This window comes from Nothobranchius furzeri, chromosome 10 (assembly GCF_043380555.1).
Source record: "Nothobranchius furzeri strain GRZ-AD chromosome 10, NfurGRZ-RIMD1, whole genome shotgun sequence".
Taxonomy (NCBI): Eukaryota; Metazoa; Chordata; class Actinopteri; order Cyprinodontiformes; family Nothobranchiidae; genus Nothobranchius; species Nothobranchius furzeri.
Genome location: NC_091750.1, coordinates 26,623,143 through 26,647,200, shown reverse-complemented (window position 1 = coordinate 26,647,200; position 24,058 = coordinate 26,623,143). Strand labels below are relative to the sequence as shown.

The window sequence follows — 24,058 nt, the reverse complement described above, 5'->3', positions numbered from 1 at the left end:
AACATCGGCGTGATCTTCTAGCTTCTTGTCCTTTGATTGGCGACTTGAGCGCCACTTCTGCATTTCCGCCAGGCTGCGTTGCGGCGCAGTTTCTCGTCCAAGTTTTTTTAAGGTCAGTTTATCCTCATTCTTCAGTGGCTTCTCCTCCTGTTCCCTCCATAAGTGGTTTTTATAAACACTGTGGATCTAACCCTGCTAATTTCATTGTCGTCTTCCTCCGCTTATCCGGGTCCGGGTTGCAGGGGCAGCATCCCAACTAAGGAGCTCCAGACCGTCCTCTCCCCAGCCACCTCCACCAGCTCCTCTGGCAGGACCCCAAGGCGTTCCCGGACCAGATTGGAGATGTAACCTCTCCAACGTGTCCTGGGTCGACCCAGGGGCCTCCTGCCAGCAGGACATGCCCGAAACACCTCCCCGGGGAGCCGTCCAGGAGGCATCCTGACCTGATGCCCAAACCACCTCAACTGACTCCTCGATCCAGAGGAGCAGTGGTTCTACTCCAAGTCCCTCCCGAATGTCAGAGCTCCTCACCCTATCTCTAAGGCTGAGCCCGGCCACCCTACGGAGAAAATTCATTTCGGCCGCTTGTATCCGCAATCTTATTCTTTCGGTCATTACCCAAAGCTCATGACCATAGGTGAGGATTGGGACGTAGATCGACCGCTAAATCGAGAGCCTGGCTTTCTGGCTCAGCTCCCTCTTCACCACTACAGATCGGCTCAGCGTCCGCATCACTGCCTGTCCAACCAATCTGCCTGTCGATCTCCCGATCCCTCCTACACTCACTCTCGAACAAGACCCCAAGATACTTAAACTCCTCCACTTGAGGTAGGACCTCTCTCCCGACCCAGAGTTGGCTAGCAACTCTTTCCTGGTCGAGAACCATGGTCTCAGATTTGGAGGTGCTGATCCTCATCCTAGCCACTTCACACTCTGCTGCGAACCTACCCAGCAAGAGCTGAAGGTCAGAGCTGGATGAAGCTAGGAGGACCGCATCATCCGCAAAAAGCAGACGAGATTCTCCTGACACCAAACTCGACACACTCCACACTACGGCTGCGCCTAGAAATTCTGCCCATAAAGGTAATGAACAGAACCGGTGACAAAGGGCAGCCCTGGCATAGTCCAACTCTCACCGGGAACAGGTCCGACTTACTGCTGGCTATGCAGACCAAACTCACTCTCCTGTGGTAAAGGGATTGAATGGCCCTTAACAGAAAGCCACCCACCCCATACTCCTGGAGCGTCCCCCACATGTGGATTGGTTGGGCAAACTCCCATGCCCCCTCCATCACCCTTGCAAGGGTATAGAGCTGGTCCACAGTTCCATGGCCAGGATGAAAACCACATTGCTCCTCCTCAATCTGAGATTCAACTATCGATCGGACCCTCCTCTCCAGTACCTAGGAGTAGACCTTTCCAGGGAGGCTGAGGAGTGTGATCCCCCTACAGTTGGAACACACCCTCAGGTCACCCTTCTGAAAGATGGGGACCACCACCCCGGTCTGCCACTTCCAAGGAACTGCCCCCGATGACCACGCAATGTTGCAGAGACGTGTCAACCACGACAGCCCTACAACATCCATTGCCTTGAGATACCCAGGACGAACCTCATCCACCCCCCGGGGCTCTGCCGCTGTGTAGTTGTTTGACTACCTCAACAACTTCTGCCCCCGAGATTGGACAGTCCATCCCCAGGTCTCCCGGCTCTGGTTCCTCCTCGGAATGCACGTAGGTGGGATTGAGGAGCTACTCAAAGTATTCCTTCCACCGTCCGACTATAGCCCCAGCACGACTGGCACTGGCCACCTTGCGACCACAGCTAACAACAGCCGCCTCAACAATCACAGAGTGGAACAAGGCCCACTTGGAGTCAATGTCCCTCACTGCTCTCAGGACGCGGTCAAAGCTCTGCCGGGGGTGGGAGTTGAAGACCGTCTTGACAGGTTCTTCTGCCAGGCGTTCCCAGCAAACCCTCACTATGCGTTTCGGTCTGCCAGGTCTACGCGTCATCTTCCCCTGCCATCTGATCCAACTGACCACCAGATGGTGATCAGTTGACAGCTCCACTCCTCTCTTCACTCGGGTGTCCAAAACATACCGCCGCAGATCAGATGATACGACTACAAAGTCTATCATCAACCTGCGACCTAGGCTGCCCTGGTTCAATTCAATTCAATTCAATTTTATTTATACAGCGCCAAATCACGACAAGAATCGTCTCAAGGCACTTCACATAATAAACTTTCCAAATCAGGTCAGTTCATTAAGCCAATCAGAAATAATGTTTCCCATATACGGAACCCAGCGAATTGCATCAAGTCACTGACTAGTGTCAGTGACTTTACAGCAATCCTCATACTAAGCAAGCATAAAGCGACAGTGGAGAGGAAAACTCCCTTTTAACAGGAAGAAACCTGCAGAGAATCCCGGCTCAGTATAAGCAGCCATCCTCCACGACTCACTGGGGATCGAGAAGACAAAGCAGGCACACACACACACACACACACACACACACACACACACACACACACACACACACGCACACACACACACACACACACACACACGCACGCACGCACGCACGCACGCACAAAGACAACGTAATGTGTCTATGGTTACATTGTGATTTCTTAGTAAATATTCTATTTGGTGAGAGATAAACTTTATTGTATTTATCCTAGTGGATCTATAATTAAACGGGTAAACTTGTAGTAGCACATCCAACACCAAGGAAAGCAAAAAGTTATTATCAGGAGAGGGATAATGTTTTAGTGGTTAGCAGCAGTGTGCTAGACGATGGCCCCCTCCATGAGGCCACCACAGCTCAGCAGAACATCAGTGTAGCTTCTTCTGGGGAGAAAAACACAGAGAGAATATAAAGTTAACAGCTGAAATTGCAGAAAATAATACATTTAAAGAGCAGATTGTAGAAGAAAGTAGTAGAGTGTGAAAAGTGGTCAGTGTATCCTCCAGCAGTCTAAGCCTATAGCAGCATAACTACAGAGATAAGACAAGGTGTCTGCCTCACGGACTAAAGCTGGGAGCTGGTTCCACAGGAGAGGAGCCTGATAACTAAAAGATCTACCTCCCATCCTAATTTTAGATATTCTGGGAACCACCAGTAAACCTGCAGTCTGAGAGCGAAGTGCTCGGTTATGAACGTATGGAACAATCAGATCACTGATGTATGATGAAGCTTGATAATTAAGAGGTTATATGTGAGAAGAAGGATCTTAAAGTCTATTCTGAATTTAACAGGTAGCCAATGTAGGGAAGCTAAGACAGGAGAGATATGATCAATCTTTTTAATTCTCATCAGAACTCTAGCTGCAGCATTTTGGACAAGCTGAAGACTTTTAACTACATTCTGTGGACTTCCCGAGAGTAATGAATTACAGTAATCCAGTCTTGATGTAATAAATGCATGAACTAGTTTTTCAGCATCACTCCTGGAAAGGATGCTTCTAATCTTAGCAATATTCCGAAGGTGGAAAAAGGAAATCCTGCAAACCTGGTTAACCTGGGATTTGAATGACATGTCCTGGTCAAAGATAACACCAAGGTTCCTTACTTTGTTCTCGGAGATTAATGTAATGACATTCAGGTCAGGTGATTGACTAAGCAATTTCCTTTTCTGAATTTCATGTCCAAAGATGAGAACTTCAGTTTTGTCTTGATTTAAAAGCAAAAAGTTTAGAGTCATCCAATTTTTATGTCCTCAAGACAAGCCTGTAATCTACCCAACCAATTAAGTAGATCAGCGTTAATGGATACATAAAACTGAGTATCGTCATCATAACAGTGGAAGTTTATCTAATGCTGTCTAAAGATTTTACCAATAGGGAGCATATACATAGTAAAAAGAATTGGTCCAAGCACAGAACCCTGTGGTACTCCACAAGTAACCCTGGAGTATGAAGACGATTTGTCATGTACATTTACAAAATGAAATCTGTCAGAGAGGTAGGATTTCAACTAGCTTAGCGCTTTTCCTTTGATCCCTACAACATGTTCAAGCCTTTCTAAAAGAACATTGTGATCTACTGCGTCAAAAGCAGCACTGAGATCTAACAAGACTAGAACAGACACAAGATTCTTATCCGAGGCCATGAGAATATCATTTGTAACTCTCACTAACGCAGTTTCAGTGCTGTGATACTCTCTAAAACCAGACTGAAATTCCTCAAACAGAGCATTAGTGTTTAAATGCTCACATACTTGGATGGCCACTATTTTCTCCAGGACTTTGGATAAAAATGGAAGGTTAGATATTGGTCTATAATTCATTTGGGCCATCTGGATCCAGAGAAGGCTTCTTAAGTGAAGGTTTGATTACAGCAACCTTAAAATCTTGTGGTACATTTCCATTTACTAAGGATGGATTGATTATATCTAGAATGGGGGCAGTAACCAAAGGAAATGCTTCTTTAAATAATTTGGTTGGGATTGGATCCAAAATGCAAGTTGAAGGTTTAGATGAAGCTAATATTTTTGATAACTCTGAAAGCTCAACTGGATCAAAACGGTTCAAGCACAGATGAGGTTCTATAGTCACCTCTGATGCTGCCTCACTTACTGAGGAAGAAGAAATCACATTGGGGAGGATGCTAAAGATTTTGTTTCTAATAGAATTAATTTTACTTGTAAAAAATCCCATGAAGTCATTGCTGCTGAGGGCTAAGGGACTAGATGGTTCAGAGCTATGATTCTGTGAAAGTTTAGCAACTGTACTGAAGAGAAATTTAGGATTATGCTTATTCTCCTCAATTAATGCTGAGAAATAAGCAGTTCTAGTTTGTCGAAGCTTATTTTTATAAAGCACAAGACTATTTTTCCAGGATAGGTAGGCCTCCTCATGGTGCGTAGAGCGCCATGTTCTCTCCAATTTCCTAGAGTTTTGTTTTAAGGCTCGTAAATGAGAATTAAACCAGGGAGCCAACTTCCTGTCCCTAATTACCTTCTTTTTTAAAGGGGCAACATCATCTAATGCCACACGTAAAGAGGAATTAATATGATGAACTAAGGCATCAATTTGTGAGGGGCTAGAACTGAAAGTATTGCCCTCTGCTACTTGCCTCTGAGATGCTGAGGACAGTAAAGATGGAACAATTGATTTAAAAGATGCAACTGCGTTGTCAGATATAGACAGACTATAGTGAAATTTACTTTCATGTCTCGAGAACTCAGTTATAAAAAACTCAAAGGTTATCAGAAAGTGGTCAGAGAGGACTGGATTATGTGGAAAGATCGTTATTTCCTCACACACTATGCCATAAGTCAGCACAAGGTCTAATGTATGATGGCAGGAGTGGGTGGAGCTATGTATTCTTGGAGTAAAACCAATTGAGTCTAAGATATTACTAAAGGCTACATTGAGGCTATCATTTTCAATGTCCACATGAATATTAAAATCCCCCACTACAATGACCTCATCAGTATTTAGCACCAAATCAGACAAGAAATCAGAGATCTGATCCAAAAACTCAGAGTAAGGGCCTGGTGGACGATATAAAACTACAAACAAGAGTGGTTTTACAGTTTTGCAATCTGGGTTAGGAAAACTAAGAATAAGATGTTCGAACGAACTGTAGCTATTAATTGGTAAGGAATTGATTAAAGTCCGAATGAAAAATGGTTGATACTCCTCCTCTTCGCCCTGTTTTTCGAGCAATATGATGATTTAAATAATTTGAAGGAGTCGACTCGTTTAAGCTAACATAGTCCTCTTGCTGCAGCCAGGATTCTGTGAGAGAGAGCAAAGAGATCTGATTATCACAAATCAAGTCATTAACTAACAAAATCTTAGAAAACATGGATCTAATGTTCAATAACCCACATTTAATTTTTCTAGTTTTCTGCTCAGTTGAGTTTGTTCTAATATTTATGAGATTTCCATGATTTGCTTTATTAAGCCTGATATTTCATCTGTGTGATTTTGGCCGTGGGTAGGACACTGTCTCTCTGGGGTAGTGGGTGGGTAACAGTACAGAAGCTGCAGAGGAGTGTGTTAAACTACAACTCTGCTTCCTGGTCTGGACCCTGGGTTGTCATGGAGGACTAATAAAACTGGCCATGTTCCTAGAAAGAAGAGCTGCTCCATCCAAAGAGGGATGGATGCCGTCTCTCCGCATCAGACCAGGTTTTCCCCAAAAAGTTTTCCAATCATCAATGTAGCCCACGTTGTTTTCAGGACACCACCTAAACAACCAGAGGTTGAAGGACAGCATGTGGCTAAACATGTCGTCACTGGTCCGATCAGGCAGGGGGCCAGAGAAAATTACGGAGTCCGACATTGTTTTGGCAAACTTGCACACCGATGCAACTTTAATTTTAGTGACCTCCGATTGGCGTAACCGGGTGTCGTTACCGCCAGCGTGAATAACAATCTTACTGTATTCACGCTTGTCCTTAGCCAGCAGTTTCAGATAAGATTTAATGTCGCCCGCTCTGGCCCCAGGTAAACATTTAACTATGGTTGCTGGAGTCTCTAATGCCACGTTTCTGACAGTGGAGCTGCCAATGATCAGAGTCGGATTGTCAGTGGGTGCGTCACTGAGCAGGGAAAATCTATTAGAAACGTGGACAGGTTGGTGGTGGCCCACGGGCTGGGTTCTATGCTTCCTGCATACCGTCACCCAGCCGGCCTGAGGTGCCAGCTGCTCGGGTTCTGCTGGAGGATCGCTACGGGGTGGTTCTGAGCTAGTTAGCCCCACGCTGTCTAAGTAGCTAAGGCTGTTTATGGGTTTTTCAACAGCGTGGAGTCGGAACTCCAATTCCGACACCCTCGCCTCCAAAGCTACAAAAATGCTACATTTATTACACGTACCATTATCACTAAAGGAGGCAGAGGAGTAACTAAACATCTGACACAGAGAGCAAGAGATGGGAGATGGAGAAGCAGAGACAGAAGTAGCCATAGCCGTGCTGAGGCTAAGCTAACTGGACGAGCAAACTGTTCAACACCAAATAAACTGTGTGCGGACTCGCATCAGTGGCGGTGCCAGGGGGGTGCTAGGGGGCGCTATAGCTACCCCTGGATTAGTCATAGCACCCCCAAGTAAATATTAGATTTTTTTTTTTACAATTTAATTTTCATTTAATGTGTGGATGTGATCATATTTAAAACAAAAATAATCAGTAAATTATCATATAGATAGTAAAAACGTAAACCAAAACAGGAAATTGATGTTAACCTTTGACCTCATTTTCCACCTGTGAACGAGTGAAAGGTAGAGCTAGTGGTAAGATGGATCGGTTTTTGTTGCCCACATTTCCACGGTTTCAGTCAGAAACGAATGAATCTTTGGAAGTGATCTCAGACCCACAAAAACCTACGGATCTGGATGAAGAGAGTCAACCCTCAACCGCCGCAGCAGTCGAGGGTTTTGCCGCTGGAAATGCTAACACTAACGTTAGCTAACCTTGCAACACTATTGATGGTTTTCTGTGTGGCTGTATGTGTTTATGATTTCATGGAAAAGTCAGCGATTGTTCATATGTTTATGATGTATATTAATGATTGTTTCAGGTGTTGTTGAGGTGTTGTGCACGCATGTGTATCTGCTAGTGTTGAAGGTGTTTTAGAGAACAATAGGTACGCATGACCACTTCCTTCATAGCACCCTCAATAAAAAGACTGGCTCCTTCATAGCACCTGCACTGATTTGATTTTCATTTGATTTAATTCTGGTTCTTTTAGGTTTAATGTGTTCTTACCTGCATTGTTGTGGTATTTCTGTGCTGTTTTTATCCATTGGTGAATTGATTCTTTCCTTCATCCGCTCACGCAACAAACAATTAAGATGAAAATGTCCGTTATGCAGAACTGCGGCGTCAACAAGTTGTCGTCGGTGCTCCAGTCTTGGATCTTTCATATGGATCAAAACCATTTACAACATTGATTTTGTCCACATACCGGTCCCCGGTGTCTTTATTTAACGTATCCCTGTGTATGCTGCATCCTTTTTGGGAACTTAACATGTTGTTTAACACTTTCTTTCACCCAAATCCGCTTCTTCTCTACAACATACTGTTTGTTTTCACGGTTTGTTTACACTCGTCATGACGCCAACATGTCTGCGCACATCCCAGAATGCTATGCTAATCACATGTGATCGCAAGCCCTATTCTGTCCAGAGGACGAGTCTGAATATGCAAAAAGCATCATGAAGTGCGGGACTAGCCAGCTCAAAAATAGCCTTAAAAATGCGGAAACTGTATCATGCAACATTGAAGTACTGTAGCTGTGGACAAAAATGGTGTCTGTTGGTGGCGCAGACATCTTTCTTTAGCAGAAAGGCTTCTAGAGCTTCTTGTTGAGGTTTTAAAGACGTGTCCAAGTCGTTTAGAAGAGCAAAGAGCCAATGTCTCTGTTGTTCACCAGAAATGGAGTTGCGGTGTGTGTGACATACGATTGGCTCTGTTAGAATTCTCGGGGGGGGGGGGTATATTTAAATAGGAGCGTTACCAGACCCTTTTCTTCCCAAAAGGAAGCATGGAGCTGGCTGGCCAGGCTATCTTCTAATGCATGCTTTTGTGCTTTTATTATAATGATAACATCAGATCTTACAGCAGAGCAGCACATCTTGAGTGACAGCTGTTAGCCACGCCCAACATACAGGTTTAAAACACAATGTTGTGTGAGAACACTGAGTGAGTTGGTTCTGGTTCTGGAACCAAAGCCTATGAACCTCACCGACAACTGTGAGGTCCAACAGTTCTGATCCAAGGAAACAGTGTCAGTCCAAAGGTCAGGTTCATCACAGAGATCATGCTGAACCCAGCTGTCAGGAGAAGCCCTGCAGGTCTGGGATCAGAGGTTCTTCTCCTAGAATTCCCAGTTTCAGGATTTAGATGAATTTGGTTTGAGGATTTATGATCATTCATTAGGAACTATAAAAGAGACAAAAGCTCTAAAACAGAAGCAAAAACATTTCAGTGATGTCAAACCCAAGCAGCTGTTGCCCCCTGTTGGACCAGTACAAGAACCGCAGCAGAGACGTCCTTGAGGATAGTCCCAGAGTCCCTCCTAGGGCCTGCTAGAAGTGTGTGTGTGTGTGTGATTTTATATGTACAGTATATATGTGTGTGTTTAGTTATGCGCTGTGTGTGTGTGTGTGTGTGTGTGTGCGTGCGTGCGTGCGTGCGTGCGTGCGTGCGTGTGTGTGTGTGTGTGTGTGTGTGTGTGTGTGTGTGTGTGTGTGTGTGTGTGTGTGTGTGTGTGTGTGTTATATTGTCAGGTCCTTGGGGTTGACCACCTTGCCGATAAAGAGCAGTGCTCCTGATGGCTCATCTCTGATCAGGTAAATAAAGGGTCGGTCCACTCGGTAAGTCAGGTGAGATGGTTCCAAGGTAGCAACGGGATACTGGTTTCCCTCAGGCGCCATCTCCATGACAACCTTGTGATGTACACTGCTTAGTTTGGCGGGTTGGATCGAGATGTCATCCAGTTCTGGGTTTTCCAGCCACTCTGAGAGACCTGCAAGGCCAGTCGAAAGGATGAGTCACGACTTTGAGTTGCTACATGTTTTACGGTAAGAAAAAAGAAACCTAAAAATTCTTCCCAATCAGGTCTTTTCAGGTTAGAAGGGTTTGGCAGCTTCTCTGGTCCTGCGCCTAAACACCTGAACTAGGAATCTATGACAAGCGGCATCCTTGTCGACTTTCAAGAACTTTCTGAGGACCCAGCTCTTCAGAGAGCTTTTTTTTTTTTTTACCGTGTCCTGTTCGGCTGTGATCAGAACTGACGCCTGAATGCCGAAGACGAGCCTTGCGGTTTTATTCTCACAGGTGGAGCGTTCTAGCTTCTGCTATAATGCTCCTGACACCAAAACTTTATTAGAAATATTTTTGGTTGTTTTAAACACCAACGGACATGGAGACAGACGTGTCAGAGAACGGGGGAGAGAGGTGGGGGAGGGGGGTTCACAAAAATAAACAAGAAATGATTAACAAGAATCTGCTTCTAGACCTGCACAGAGAGAGAGAGAGAGACACACACACACACAAATATACAACAAGACTAAAGCACGACTGCACCAACATGAGGATGTATAACAGTAACTATTTCTGCTGAGAAACACACGGTAATAACTCATAGTGCATTTAGTGCCAACCACAGCCACCACACTGATGATGTGTAGGGAAGTCCATCCTTATGAGAACATCTTCTAAGCTAGAACCCTCCCAGCGCCCGTCCCACACTCTACTGTCCACTCCATGTTCACTTCCCTCTAGGATTCATTATGCTGCCTCACTGCCACCTAGGACTGACTCATCAGTGCTTGTTGTTAGCCTCAAGGGCAACCTGCTGCTTCATCATCACCTGTAAGTGTCTTTGGACAAAAGCGACTGCTAAACACATAAACTTAAACATGACGGTGGACCCAATAGGCTTCTCTACTTATCTGAGTTCTGTGGAGAACTGGACCTTAACTTCTTACCTGGTTCTATGTCAAGGTCAGGGTCCAGTTTGGTGACTGTGAACTAAGACCCTGAACCTGGGCTAGAGCAGTGATTGTCAACTGGTCTGGCATTGAGACCCACAATTACCTCCAGATGACAAGCTGTGACCCAAATACATCAAACTAAAATTACAGTTAAATTATATTCAAATATTTAAAACATTAATTTCTTCTAGTTATGGTTTTAATAAAAATCTAAACTACTTTAAAGAAAATTAGGTAACATTTGAACCTTTCAGCCACGTTCACTGATGTGGGTAGAGCTGGAGGAATGCTAACAACGTTTTTACTGCTCAAGTGGCAACAGGACACCCACTCATCGTACTACAGATCTGGGAGAGGCTTGCCTCCACGGGTTTCTCTTCAGTGTGCCGTCACACGACTCGTTCATTTTGACATGGTCGATCAATGAGCTCTGTTTTAGTATCTGTCCCTCGCTAGACAAAAAGTGAATTACGATCAAACTAACTGAACACGCTCTGGCTTGCGGTTTTCAGGTGTTCAGAAGGACCAAGGTGACACACGGGTCTCTATGAGTAGAACTGGACTCACCAAGGTCACCCAGTAATGGCAGCAGGTCTGTGGAAAAGCTGAGCCTCAGGATAGGCAGAAGCAGGGACAACTGGGCTGGTTGGAGGGCCATGGAGAGGTCCTGCACAAACTCTGCAGTCAGACTCTCCTCCAACAGGGTGGTGTTTGTTGTCACGTCTTCAGGCAGGAACACAAACATGCTAATGTCATCCTGCATCTGGACCTGGGCGATCTGTGGGCCTCAGAAAATTCAAATTTCAGAAAACTCATGTCCATTAAAGATTCAAGGGTCTGGAAAACTTTCACCCTCTAGCATTCCAGTGTCCCACCCATGGGACAAACCCCATTGCGTTCATTAAACCTGGTCATTAGGGAGGTGTGTATACCTGCCTGTGATAGAGTGCTCTGCACAGCATGTCTGACAGTAAGTGGTGAGCGGTGTGGTGATGGCAGGGAGCAACCTGCCGGTTGGGTTAGTCAGAGGTGTGGGTGAGGCACAGCTCTATGAGCAGTATCCTCATATTTGTTTAGTGATTTACATGGTAAAAGTCCCCAGTTACCCTGAAATGAATGTGGAAGATTGTCAGTTCTATCTGTCCATTAAAACACTGGTGCACCCTCTCTGCGGCCCCCGTTGGACAGTCTCAATGACCCTAAGTGGCCTAGTGGTCCTGGTAAGAATCCCGACTGCGCCCTCTCCTCCCTGGCACCCTTTAGGAAGTCTTGTATTAACAACCTGGGAGTTGAGATGGACCCCATCCTTAACTTAGATAGCCAGATAACAGCGATTGTAACATCATGTTTTTCCAGCTCAGGCGCCTAGGAAAGATCAAACAGTTTCTCCTGCAAACGCCCCTAGGGACGGTAGTCCATGCCTTTTTAGTCTAGGCTAGATTACTTGGTCTGCTGTTGGGTGTCACCCAGGCAGCGGTTGGCCGCCTCCAGCGGGTGCAGAGCGTAGCTGCATGGATTGTCACAGGGACAAAAAGGTCTGAGCACATCATGTCAGTCTTGTCATCCCTCCACTGGCTGCTGGTGCACTGAATTTCAAAATCCTATTTCTAGTTTTTAAATCTCAATGATTGTTCTCCAACATGCTCTTCTGACCTTTTACAACCTTATACACGGTCCCGTTCACTAAAGTCTGCTGACTGTGACGATGCGAGACTACTGCCTTGTGGCAGGTCTGCAGCTGTCCATCCAGGTCGGACAGGCCCCCTCCCCATTTTAAGTCTCGTTTAAATACTCACTTTTTATTCTTTGGCTTTTCCATGATGTGGTTCGATGTGGCTCGGACTTGCTTTTATGTGTTGTTTTACTGGTCTACGTTGAGTTTTGAAAGTGCTTTATAAACAAACTGGTATGGTAAAAGGCTTCTACTTGTTTGTTCTGAAGCTGCTGATAGCATAGAGAATCATGAAGCTCTTTTAGCCACTCATGAGCTCATTAGGCTGATGGTGTTACTTCAGTCAGGAATTCCAGCAGAACACTCACAGTGCAGCGCAGGTCCGAGTCCACTCCCATCTTCACAGGGTAGTTATCCTGTTGCATCATGGGAACCTGGACTGGTGTCCCACCATCAACCTGAAAATTCTCCAGCGTTCCACTCTGACTAAAGCGGGTCACCCACCTTCCTGTAGAGGAGCCAGTTAGAACGTCACACAGACTTTCGTAAACCTCGGGACCTGGGCCATCATTCATCAAACAGTTGAAGAAATATTCCTATATTCTGAACGAAATTTAGAATGTTTGTATGAGCAGTCAAAATCTTGATTTATTAAACATGCGGTGGCCTCTCGTAAGCATGTACCTTCGCAAACACCTGATGATAAATCCCACCTTTGCGTACCCAGGTGCTTTTGTCCATTCACGGTCATTAACATACATAATCACGCAAAAGTACAAAATAAAGAATACCACTCAATGTGTACATTAGTTCCTACGCACAGATCTGTGCATAAGCACAGTTGATAGATGAGGACAAAAGTCTGAGCCTCTGGATCACTGAAAAGAACAAGAAGGGTCTGAATTTAATGCTGCATTAGGATCCAGTTCTAGAAGCACAACCCCTGACTCAACCAGGTATCTGCAGCTGGGTTAAGGTAGTCTACCCATTATGCCGTTTACCTTTGAAGTAGGTGGAGCTCACAGCATTAACGCCAGAGGTCCGGGGCAAGGGCTTGCTCAGGAACTGCTGCACCTTCCTTCCTGTCTGTTGAGACACCCAGTCATTGACCTCCTTCAGGTCTTTAGCACCTCCCAGTAAGGCTTTAGGGCGTACTCCATACTGCTGCTCAACCACCTTGAAGAAGTCCTGCTTCGGACGAAGTCCTGAAAAGAAACCCGACAGGTCATCTCACACCAAAGATTTAAAGCTCTAGAATAACAAGACTCTGATTAACACTAGACCCTAACCCTATCAAGAACCACAGTCCGGCATTTTGGGAAGGTTTACATCTCAGGACTGAAACTGCTATTTTCAGCCAAAACATTATGACCATTGAGAAGAATTCTTTGTAGTGAACTCACGCCGAGCCATGTAGAGGCGCGCCGCCATGCTGAGGCCTTTCCCTGATGTCTTTACTGAAGTCAGCAGGTCTTTTAGGGTGTTGTGAAGCTGAGCATCCTGCAGGGTGTGGTACCTGAGGGCTCGGTACAGCTGCCTCTGGGCCTGCTCTGAGCCACCTGTGGGACAGGATGGGAGTGTCATCTGGTGTACTTTGGAAAAGTGTTGTAGTCATGGAAGAACATCTGTCTGCTCCGGAACTGAACCCAAAGGGATTTGGAAAAAGGTGTATGGACTTCTTTCCTTCATTTGAACCCCTTTGCAGTACCATGACCTGGATGACTGAGAACCTTCACCAGCGTACTGCTCCAGAAGTGAAAACACCAGCAACACGTAGAACTACAGTCTAGGACCAGTCTTATGGGCCATTCCCATCTGTACCGGGTCGGCCCGGGCCGGGTAGCCCCAGTCGGCCCCAGCCTGGCCCGGTTGATTCCACACATCCTTGCCTTAAGCCCATGTGGGCTGATTCTACCCACCAATCAGAGGCTTGCTCTAATGGAAGGTGTGAATTTGCTGTCAGCAGTGGGTGTGTTGGCCCTGGTCGGCCTGAAGCAGACCCCCTCGAGAAGAGGGCTGAGAATGAGCCTTGGTTGGCCCGGAAAAATACCAGGCCACCCAGATATGTAAACAACCTACGCTACCCGGCCCGGGCCGACCCGGTACAGATGGGAATGGCCCATTAGACTGAGACCAATGTGGGACCAGTCTACAACCAGTCTGGTACCAGTCTGGGATCAATCTAGGACCAGTCTGGTATCAGTCTGGGATCAGTCTAGGACCAGTCTGGAAGCAGTCTGGGAGCAGTCTAGGTCCAGTCTGGGATCAGTCTGGGACCAGTCTGGAAGCAGTCTGGGAGCAGTCTAGAACCAGTCTAGGATCAGTCTAGAACCAGTCTAGGACCAGTCTAGCAGCAGTCTAGAAACAGTCTGGGACCAGTTTGAGACCATTCCATGTCCAGTCTAGAACCAGTCTGGGACAAGTATAGGACAAGTCTGTGATCAGTCTAGGACCAGTCTGGGATCAGATTGGGACCACTCTATGACAAGTCTAGAACCAGTCTGGTGCTAGTCTAGGGGCAGTCTGGGATCAGTCTGGGACCAGTCTGGAAGCAGTCTGGGAGCAGTCTAGAACCAGTATAGGATCAGTCTAGGACCAGTCTAGCAGCAGTCTAGAACCAGTCTGGGACCAGTTTGAGACCATTCTATGTCCAGTCTAGAACCAGTCTGGGACAAGTATTGGACAAGTCTGAAAACAATCTGGGACAAGTCTAGGACCAGTCTGGGACCAGTCTAGAACCAGTCTAGGAGCAGTCTAGGACCAGTCTGGGAACAGTTTGAGACCATTCTATGACCAGTCTAGAACCAGTCTGGTGCTAGTCTGAGACCAATCTAGGACCAGTCTGGGATCAATCTGGGAAAGGTCTATTATGTGTCTCACCCATGGATAGCTGAGTCAGCACTGCAGACACACTGATGGGGGACAGGAAGATGTTGGCTGAAGCTTCGTGGCTGGCCAGAGCGCGGAACAGATTGTAGCCAAAGTCTGAGATGGCTGCCCCCATTTTGGTCTTTGGTGTCGTGAAGAGTTCCACATGTTCTTCCTCCTCTACAACCACCTCCTCACCGCCAGACTCCAGCTGCAGCAGGGAGACAAAAACCGTCCCAAACTGTGAGTTAGTGCAAACGTGACTGAGCTGCTCCACGCGGCTTTGATCAGGAAGAAATTCTTAGTTGGGTTATTTTTTTCAATTTGACATTTATTTAAAGAGTGACTCCATGAGATGTGCCATCTTGTTTTCATGGGGATCCTGAAATTTTTCCTTCAGAATTGCATGATTGTGTTTGTTCCTTCATATTTATCCATCCATTATCATCCATTGTCCGGGGTCACATGTCGGGTCGTGGGGGCAGCAGCCAGAGCAGAGAGGCCAAGACTTTCCTCTCTCTCCTCTCTCCTCTCTCCGGCCAGTTGGGTCAGTTCCTCTTGGGGATCCTGGTCAGCCAAGAGACAAAATCCCTCCAGTGTCTCCTGGGTCTTCCTTTAGGGCTCCTCCCATTTGGACATTCCTAGAAAACCTCACCAGGGAGGCGTCCAGGAGGCATAACCAGATGCCCGAGCCACCTCAACTAGTTCCTCTCAATATGGAGAAGCAGCGGGTCTTTTCCGAGCCCCTCCGAGATGGCCGAGCTTCTCACCCTATCTCATACTTATGGTGTAAATATGTAGAAATCTCGTCTTTTATGACTAGTTTCTGTCTAAAAAAGACATCCAGGTGTTGACCTGATGTGACCTCACCAGTCCAAATGTCCTTCATATGGTAGTTTACTGATCACACACGAGTCTGTCTAGCACCAGAACCATCAGTTGTTTCTGACCCAGTTTGTTAGCAACTCCTGGTTCAGGTCAACAGGAATCTTCTACCAGGTCTCCCAGAATGCTCAGTAAGAACCAGAACCAGGAGTGTCTCGTGTTCCTCCTCACTGAGCTCCATTGAACCAGGTCTGATCTGGGTCTCAGACAGATTTATTTTTACCATGTCCTGTCTAGCTGTGAAGCTTTCAGAATTGATGTCTGATTGCTGAAGACAAAAATAGAACAAGACCAAAACATCTCTGCTCCCACAACATGAGGATATATAACAGTTTTTACTGAAACAGAAGTAATTTATAGTGTATTTAGTGCCAACCACAGCCTTGGGTCATGGGTTTAAAATGCTCAAGTCCATACTTGTGAGAGCACCATGTGAGCTTGTATATGTAAGGTTTCTCTGTAGGAGTGTCCAATAGTGAGTGTGAGGAGCCACAGACCTGCCCCCAGAGAAGCTGGTGACCACCTCGGATAAGCTTCAACCCCCTCCCGAGAGGCGGAGCGTATTACCCCCGCAACTAGCAGCCGTGCTAGAGCCCCAGGAGATAACGACGGAACCCAAGGGCGCCCAACCCTGGCGAGGACCCAACAGAACCCAGGGATCACGACCCCACCAGGCAGCCACCGGGACCGACCCAACAGACGCCAGAAACTTCCCACCCCTGACTCAGGAGCTGCGAATATGGAGGCAGGCCAAGGCACTACCCACCGGCAGAAATGTTTGGCAGGGGGAGGGTTGGTGAAGATGTTGCAGCACCACTAGATGTCTCAAACTGATTTTTGAAGTCAGTCAGAAAAGTTGTGATACCTCTGGACCATTGGGTTCCTCTCAGTTCAATTCAAGTGTAATTATGTAGTTATATGTAAACATATACAGTTCTCAGGAACCTCGTGTGATATGTGGTTCCATGGTGAACAAGATGCCAAAGTCCATCAGAGCAGTTAGTTCCTGTCCTCCAGAAGGTTCTACCATCCCTCAAGCAGACTCCAGTATGTTTGAATGTTGTTCCTCATCACATCATTTTAGATGAACTCATCTGAAGATCATGTGAAGGTTTGGAATAAACTTATTTCAAAAGCTTCAGATGCCTTCATCACACTTAGAGCTCAGCTCATCCTCCAAGATGGCAGCAGCAGCTGTTTCTGTCTCCACAGCAAAACCAGAGGAAGAGCCATCAGTTCGTTTGATCAGGAAGTAAAAACCAACCTGAGCCCAGCAGATGTTCAGTAGAACTACAAACACCAGCAGGAACGTGGTTTGCTTCATCCTGGAACCAAACAGACACATTTATGGAATTAAGTGGAACATTTTTTTTCAACAGGAATGTTAGGAAGACAGCTGTGAAGCTGAAAAAGTATTGATTCTGGTCCAGAAGGACAAGAAGTGCTTGTCATTTAGTAGGCATGACACAAAATCATGTTTATCAGCAGTGGAGAAGAACAAGCTGATGCTTCCTGGTCTCGTCACATCACAGAAACCACCAAGGAACCAGAACCAGAGGGAAAAATGATCCATCAAGAGTTAAATGTCAACGTTGTTTCACTGCAGCTGCAGCTGGATCTGGTTCTGTTCCACCCACAAGGACTCTTTTGTTCTCAACACATCTGGATCGTCTTGAGGTTTCACAAAAACCTCAGGAAGGCTGACCTCAACCCCTCTCACTCTCTCTCTCTTGCGCGCTTTCTCTCTCTCTCCCTCCCCCTCTTTCTCGCTCGTTCCCTCTCTCACTTTCTCCCTTTTTCACCTTCTATTTCTCTTTCTCTCTGTCTCTCTGTTTCTCTCTATATATACCTCTCTCCCTTTCTCATTTTCTCCCTCTCCTCTCTCTCTCTATCTCTCTCCCTCCCTCTCTCTCGCTCCCTCTCTCACTCTCTCTTCCTCCCTCTCTCTCTCTTGCTCCCTCTCTCTCACTCTGTCTTCCTCCCTCTCTCTCTCGCGCGCTCTCTCTCTCTCCCTCTCTCACTCTCTCTTCCTCCCTCTCTCTCTCACGTGCTCTCTCTTGCTCCCTCTCTCACTCTCTCGTCCTCCCTCTCTCTCCCTTTTTCACCTTCTATCTCTCCCTTTCTCCATGTCTATCTGTTTCTCTCTCTTTATATATCTCTCTCCCTTTCTCATTTTCTCCCTCCTCTCTCTCTCTATCTCCCTACCTCTCTCTCTCTATCTCCCTACCTCTCTCTCTCACTCCCTCTTTCTCACTCTCTCTTCCTCCCTCTCTCTCTCTCCCTCCCCCTCTCTCCCTTTTCACCCTCTATCTCTCTTTCTCCCTGTCTCTCTGTTTCTCTCTATATATATCTCCCTCCCTCTTTCTCTGTCTCTCTCCCTTTCTTCCCCTCCCCACCCTCTCCCTCCCTCTAACTCGGATTCCTAACACAACTGTGGTTCTGAATGAATTTAAGGAACAGATTTTTTTTATTTCTAATGTTTTTCTAATTTCTAATGTTGTGCTGAAAATTTTGTATTTTATTTTGAAAATCATTTACTCAAACTTTGTTCTGCCAGTATTTTTTAATGTTGAAATCTGTAGACAGATGTGACTTCCTGTGAATTCTCCTCAAAAATGAGACATAAAATCTGATTTAACATTTTGTTCTTGAGAGAAAAAAGACGTTCTGATGGAGAACCCAACGGCAGCATTCACACTTAGAACAACAGTTAGAATCAAATCCAGATTTAGTCGATATTTTGTGTGTAAAGCCTGATGGATGAGAGAAGTGTTGCTACTCTGAGACCGGCCTGACGGTTCAGAGACTGCAGCAAGTTCTTGTAAAGCTGAAAGCCTGAACCGTCTGGATCCAGATCAGAAGCTAGTTCAGATTCTGGTTCTCTGAAAACTCATTTCCAAAGTACTGCAGAAAATGTAAAAGTTTCAGTAATAACAACTGGTTGTCTCACCTCTCTGGTCCCAGGCGGTCCACGTCGCTCCTGATTCTGACAAGCTGCTGAGGTGGAGACTCCTGGAACTCCTCCTGCCCCCCCACCCCCCACCCCACCCAGCCCCCACCCTCACATTCGATTAACTCCGAGGAAACTGTAGGGATGTGCACAGCAGCAGTGATGTGATTTTGATGTTTCTGATGTTTCAGTCTGGTTTTAGGGCCGGCTGTAGCACTGGGTCTGCACTGTTGATGGTGGTGAATGGTAGTTTTATGGATCAAGTGCAGCTGTGGTGGTGTTAGACTTAACAGCAGCCTTGGGTGGGAATTACGGGGTTGGCTTTTTGAATGGCTGCAGATGGTTTTGTGTAATGGTGGGCAACTCTGTGTCCTCATGGGAAGACCTGTGATGGGGGGGGGGGGGGGGATACCACAGGGTTCAGTCCTGGGCCCACTCCTCTTTGCCATTTATTTGCCCCCATTGGGAGCAATGCTACACAGTTATGGTGTTAAATTTCGTCTGTACGCAGATGACTGCCAGATTTACTGTGTCATGAGGCGGGAGGTTCCATTGCCAAGCTCCTGACTTTTCCGGATGAGGTCAAGCTCTGGCTTGTAAATTACTTCCATGTTAACGAGAGCAAGACTGAGCTTAATAGCAGAGGGGTGTGAGCTCTGCTCCTGATTTGGATGCACTGACACCATACCAACTCACTCAGCCACTTTGTCACTCAATCACTCAGTCAGTCACTCTCTCACTCAGTCGCCCAGTAACTCTGTCACTCAGTAACTCTCTCACTCACTCAGTAACTCACTCACTCACTCAGTAACTCACTTAGTCACTCACTCACTCACTCACTCAGTAACTCACTCACTCACTCAGTAACTCACGCAGTCACTCACTCAGTAACTCACTCACTCACTCACTCAGTAACTCACTCACTCACTCAGTAACTCACGCAGTCACTCGCTCACTCAGTAACTCACTCACTCAGTAACTCACTTAGTCACTCACTCACTCACTCACTCACTCAGTAACTCACTCACTCAGTAACTCACGCAGTCACTCACTCACTCAGTAACTGACTCAGTCACTAACTCACTCACTCATTCAGTCACTCACTCACTCAGTCATTTCAAACTAAACATGGTCTTTTGCGGGTACACGTGTTTTTTGCCGATCTCCCACGTGAACCACACCTTCCATATTAGCCAGTGAATTATCTTCACACAGAGCCCAAACATGTAGTTGATGTTTGTGAAGCAGTGAGGGTCAGCAGCATTTATAAATGATCAATAAAATGTGACATTCCATATAATATGAATTATCAATCTGATTTATCTTCGAATGTTTGATTTAGCATTACCTTTAGGTTCGTTAACGGTTTAGGGAACACACACTTAATTTTAATTCAGACAGAGCCAAGGACATGGTTTAATTCTATTGTCCTAAACTAAGGATTATACTTGACAGATTATGGATGAAGTGATGGGATGTAAGCTAGATGCTGACAGCAAACCTGGTTAAGTATCTCAGATCTTGTGATGTCTGGGTTGTAAAATCAGTTTGGCTGTGTGGTTTAATAAGCTAGAGATAATTCATTAAACCATCCAACGCCATTTGTGCCATCTACGAACCCTATGACCACGCAAGCTCGTGACTCCTTCGGCTGACACAAAGGTGTCGAGGCCACGTTCGGAGCCCTGAGCCAGGTCGCTTACCAGACATCTCTGACTACATCCAGAGCTGTTTGGTTTGCTGTCAATTTCAGCCATCAAAGCAAAGCTGGGATCGTCCACACCCTGATCTGACCTGCAATTTGATTGGGTGGGGCCCCTGACCAAGACCAACAGGGGTAACAAATACTTCTTGACCGTGACCTGTGCATTCACCAAATGGGTTGAATGTTTGCCAGCGCTCTGCAACATTGCATGTTCATCAGGGGCAGTTCCTGTGGGGTGGTTGACCAGGTGGTGGTCCCAATTTTTAAAAAGGAGGACCAGAGGGTGTGTTCCAACTGTAGGGGGATCACACTCCTCATCCTCCTGGGAAAGGTCTACTCCAGGGTACTGGAGACGAGTGTCCAGTAACCCTAACCTCCAATAGAGAAGGAGCAATGATGTTTTCATCCTGGCTGTGGAACTGTGGACCAACTCTGTGATGGAGGGCTCATGGTGTTTTGTGGATTTAGATGAGGCTTATGATCGTGTACCCAGAGGCACTCTGTGGGGGGGGGGGGGGGGGGGGGGCGCTCCAGGAGTATGGTGTGGATGGTGTTTTGCTTAGGGCCACTCAGTCTCTGTACACGACTGTGTTCCCGAGTGTGAGACTTGGGTCACAGCTAAGGAATGTTGGTGGTGAAAATGCTTATTGTGCTAAAAACTGACCGGGAACACTAAAGTAAGGGTGGGAGGTGAACACGACAGGACTTTTAGGCAGCTGAGTCTGTGTGTATGATAATGACTCGGACTTGTATAGCACCTTTCAGAGTCGCTTTACACCACAGTGTGTCATTCAACCATTCACCCCCTGGTGGTGTTGAACTACGGTGTAGCCACAGCTGCCCTGAGGTGCTCTGACAGAGGGGAGGCAGCTGAGCACAGGCGCTACTGGTCTCTCCGACCACCACCAGCAGGTGGGGTTGGGGTGGGGGTGGGGTGGGGGGGGTGGGGGTGGGGGGGGGGGGTTAAGTGTCTTGCCCAAGGACACAACAACAGAATTATCTGTCCGGATGGGATCGAACCTGCAACCTTCTGATTGCTGGACAACATGCTCAACCTGTTGAGCTACTGCTGCCCCAATCAGCTGAGAGGAGGAAAATCACTTCCTGTTGTGACACTTTAAATTGAGCAAAAGTAAAAGCATCTCTGAATAAAAGCTGTGACCTTTAGGAGCTCCTGATTTTCCAGATGAACTCTGACCTGAACTTGCTGAATCAGTCGAACCATCACCATAAATGAGTCACACAAGGCCAGACTTTAAGTTATGAAATGTTTTTAATTACTGAAAAAACCTGTTCAGTGGAGTCTAAACCGTACGCTAATTAAACACAGACACGAGATAAAAGTAACATCAAGTTTGGGCCCTCAGACCTAAAACAGAGTCAAAGAGATGAAAGCAGATGAACTTCTATCATGGACCAGGTTCAGTCTTTATTCTTAGTGAAGCAGCTCACAAGCGGTTGGTGGTGCTTAACCTGGTTCAGCAGACATTTTGCCTTTTCTTGAACCTGAAACCTTGTTGCTGGCCCACAATTTTCCTAAAAGAAGTGTGGTTCTTCTCCTTGAGTATGACGTTTCCCTCTGAGGCCATCTTGTCCACTGACCTGCTGCAGCTGCTCCTTCTCACCACCAGGGGCACTCCAAGGTGGCTGGCAGCTTGTTGCTGTATTCAGTGTTCACATCTCTTTTCTTGTCAGGCTCAGTCATGGGTTGGTTGCTATGGGGAATATAGCTGATTATGGCACCATCATTGGGACAGGGTTTGTGATGACACCCATGAAGAATGGGACCAGAGTTGCATCGTCGACGAGAGCGAAGAGGAACGGGGAGTTGACAGAGAAGTGGGAGATTGAGCGTGTGTGGGTCACAACTGTGGTGGCGGACGCCTCCACACCTTCCTCTCTGATTTCTATGGTGGTGGCATGATGGACGCTTGACACACGGAGGGGCTCGTCTGAGATCCCGGACAGGTCCGGACCAGAAAACAGAGAGCCGAGGCCTGACGGGGACATCCATAAAGATGGAAACAGGTCATTCATGAAATGTGCTTCCATGGCCAAAATGATTCTGACTTAATGGACTTGTGAAGCATGCTCAACATATCAGGACCTGTCTTCTCTCTACAGGCAGAGCTCAGTGTGGTAGAACACACATTGAAAAGGTTATAGAATGACCTTCATACATGAACAGGAGATCTACTGAAATGCTGATTCAGCTCATTCATGCTGCATAAGCAACTTCTACTCCTCTGCTGTTGATTGGCCTGTAGTTAGTGATGGTTCTTCCAGATGTCCATTGTACTGTTATGTAGAAGTATTTTTGATTTTCTCAGATTTCCTTAATATATTTTAGTTCTCTAGTATTCTTGTCACCATATACCAGGTTTCTAGCTAAGAAGGACCTCTTCTTCGCTTTGAGGAGTGATTTAATGTCTTAAGTGTCTCTGAGACTGTTCTTTTAATGATTTTTAATTATATATTTTAACTAGTGATGAGGGTGATCCCGTTGTCCTTTTGTTACTGGGCTTGACTGCTGCCTTTGATACTGTGGAGTACGACATTCTTTTGGATCGTTTATAGAACTGGGTGGGGGTCACAGGGGTGGCACTCCAATGGCTGAAGTCAGGGTTTCTGTGAGTGGATGGGTGAAGCTTCATCACCTTGGGAAAAGACTCCAATGGGGGTTCCTCAGGGCTCAGTCATTGGCCCCCCAATGTTTGGTGGCGCTCCTATGGCTGAAGACAGGGTTTCTGTGAGTGGATGGGTGAAGCTTCATCACCTTGGGAAAAGACTCCGATGGGGGTTCCTCAGGGCTCGGTCATTGGCCCCCCTCTGTTTGCTCTGTTCTTCCTGCCCCTGGGGGGTCCTCCTTCAGTGCTGTGGTGTTAAGTTTCATTTCTACGCAGATGACTGCCGGATCTATCTTTGTATCTCTTGGGCAGCAGGTGGCTCTGTGTCTTTCCAAGTGGCTTGTTTAAAGTCCTGGTGGTCTGTAATTTCCTGTTTGTAAATGAGTCCAAAATTGAGATCATAAAACTCAGCCCTGGTGAAAGAGCTGAAGCAGGTGGTGAGACTGACGTTGCCTCCTTAGCTCAGTATGAGAAGAATGTGGTCTCTAATTTGAGGGTAAAAACTGATGCGGCCCATAAATTTCATAAACAAATTAACTTTATTTTTATTTTTTATTTTTTACGATGGCTAAACAAGATCAAGCCCCTGTTGTCATTTGAAAACAGTGTTGCATGCTTTAATTGTGTCTTGCCTTGATGATTGTTTTACGTCGGGCTGCAACCGCATGGATCCAACTTGTTCAAAACTCTGCTGCCAGATTTCTGACTGGGACAAAAGGATGGATCAAATTGACCTGTGCTAGCATCTCTAGGCTAGTGTCACTGGTTTCCGTTACTATTGGACACACTGCCTTGGGAATGCAGACATGATTGAGCACGTGGGCGGGACAAACAAGCTCAGAGAAACCCTCTGTGTTTCCATTATTAGACAAAAGCAGTCTGAGCATTCTTGCTTTAGGG

At 46.4% G+C, this 24,058-nt stretch overlaps 2 protein-coding genes across 2 annotated transcripts; both read right to left on the bottom strand.

Moving 5' to 3' along the window:
• Positions 1–5,969: 5,969 nt before the first annotated feature.
• LOC139072087 (uncharacterized) lies at positions 5,970–6,958 on the bottom strand. The gene has a single exon (XM_070555279.1). The coding sequence runs from the start codon at positions 6,918–6,920 to the stop codon at positions 6,051–6,053; it is 870 nt and encodes a 289-aa protein (XP_070411380.1). The 5' UTR covers positions 6,921–6,958; the 3' UTR covers positions 5,970–6,050.
• A 2,244-nt stretch (positions 6,959–9,202) lies between these two features.
• On the bottom strand, positions 9,203–18,908 carry serpinf1 (serpin peptidase inhibitor, clade F (alpha-2 antiplasmin, pigment epithelium derived factor), member 1). The gene is made up of 8 exons (XM_015961975.3): positions 18,827–18,908; positions 17,141–17,201; positions 15,004–15,202; positions 13,527–13,682; positions 13,125–13,328; positions 12,492–12,631; positions 11,019–11,229; positions 9,203–9,481 (listed from the first exon to the last, which is right to left on the bottom strand). Exons 2-8 carry the CDS (start codon positions 17,198–17,200, stop codon positions 9,231–9,233), a joined length of 1,221 nt encoding a protein of 406 aa, XP_015817461.1. The 5' UTR covers position 17,201; positions 18,827–18,908; the 3' UTR covers positions 9,203–9,230.
• Positions 18,909–24,058: the final 5,150 nt, after the last annotated feature.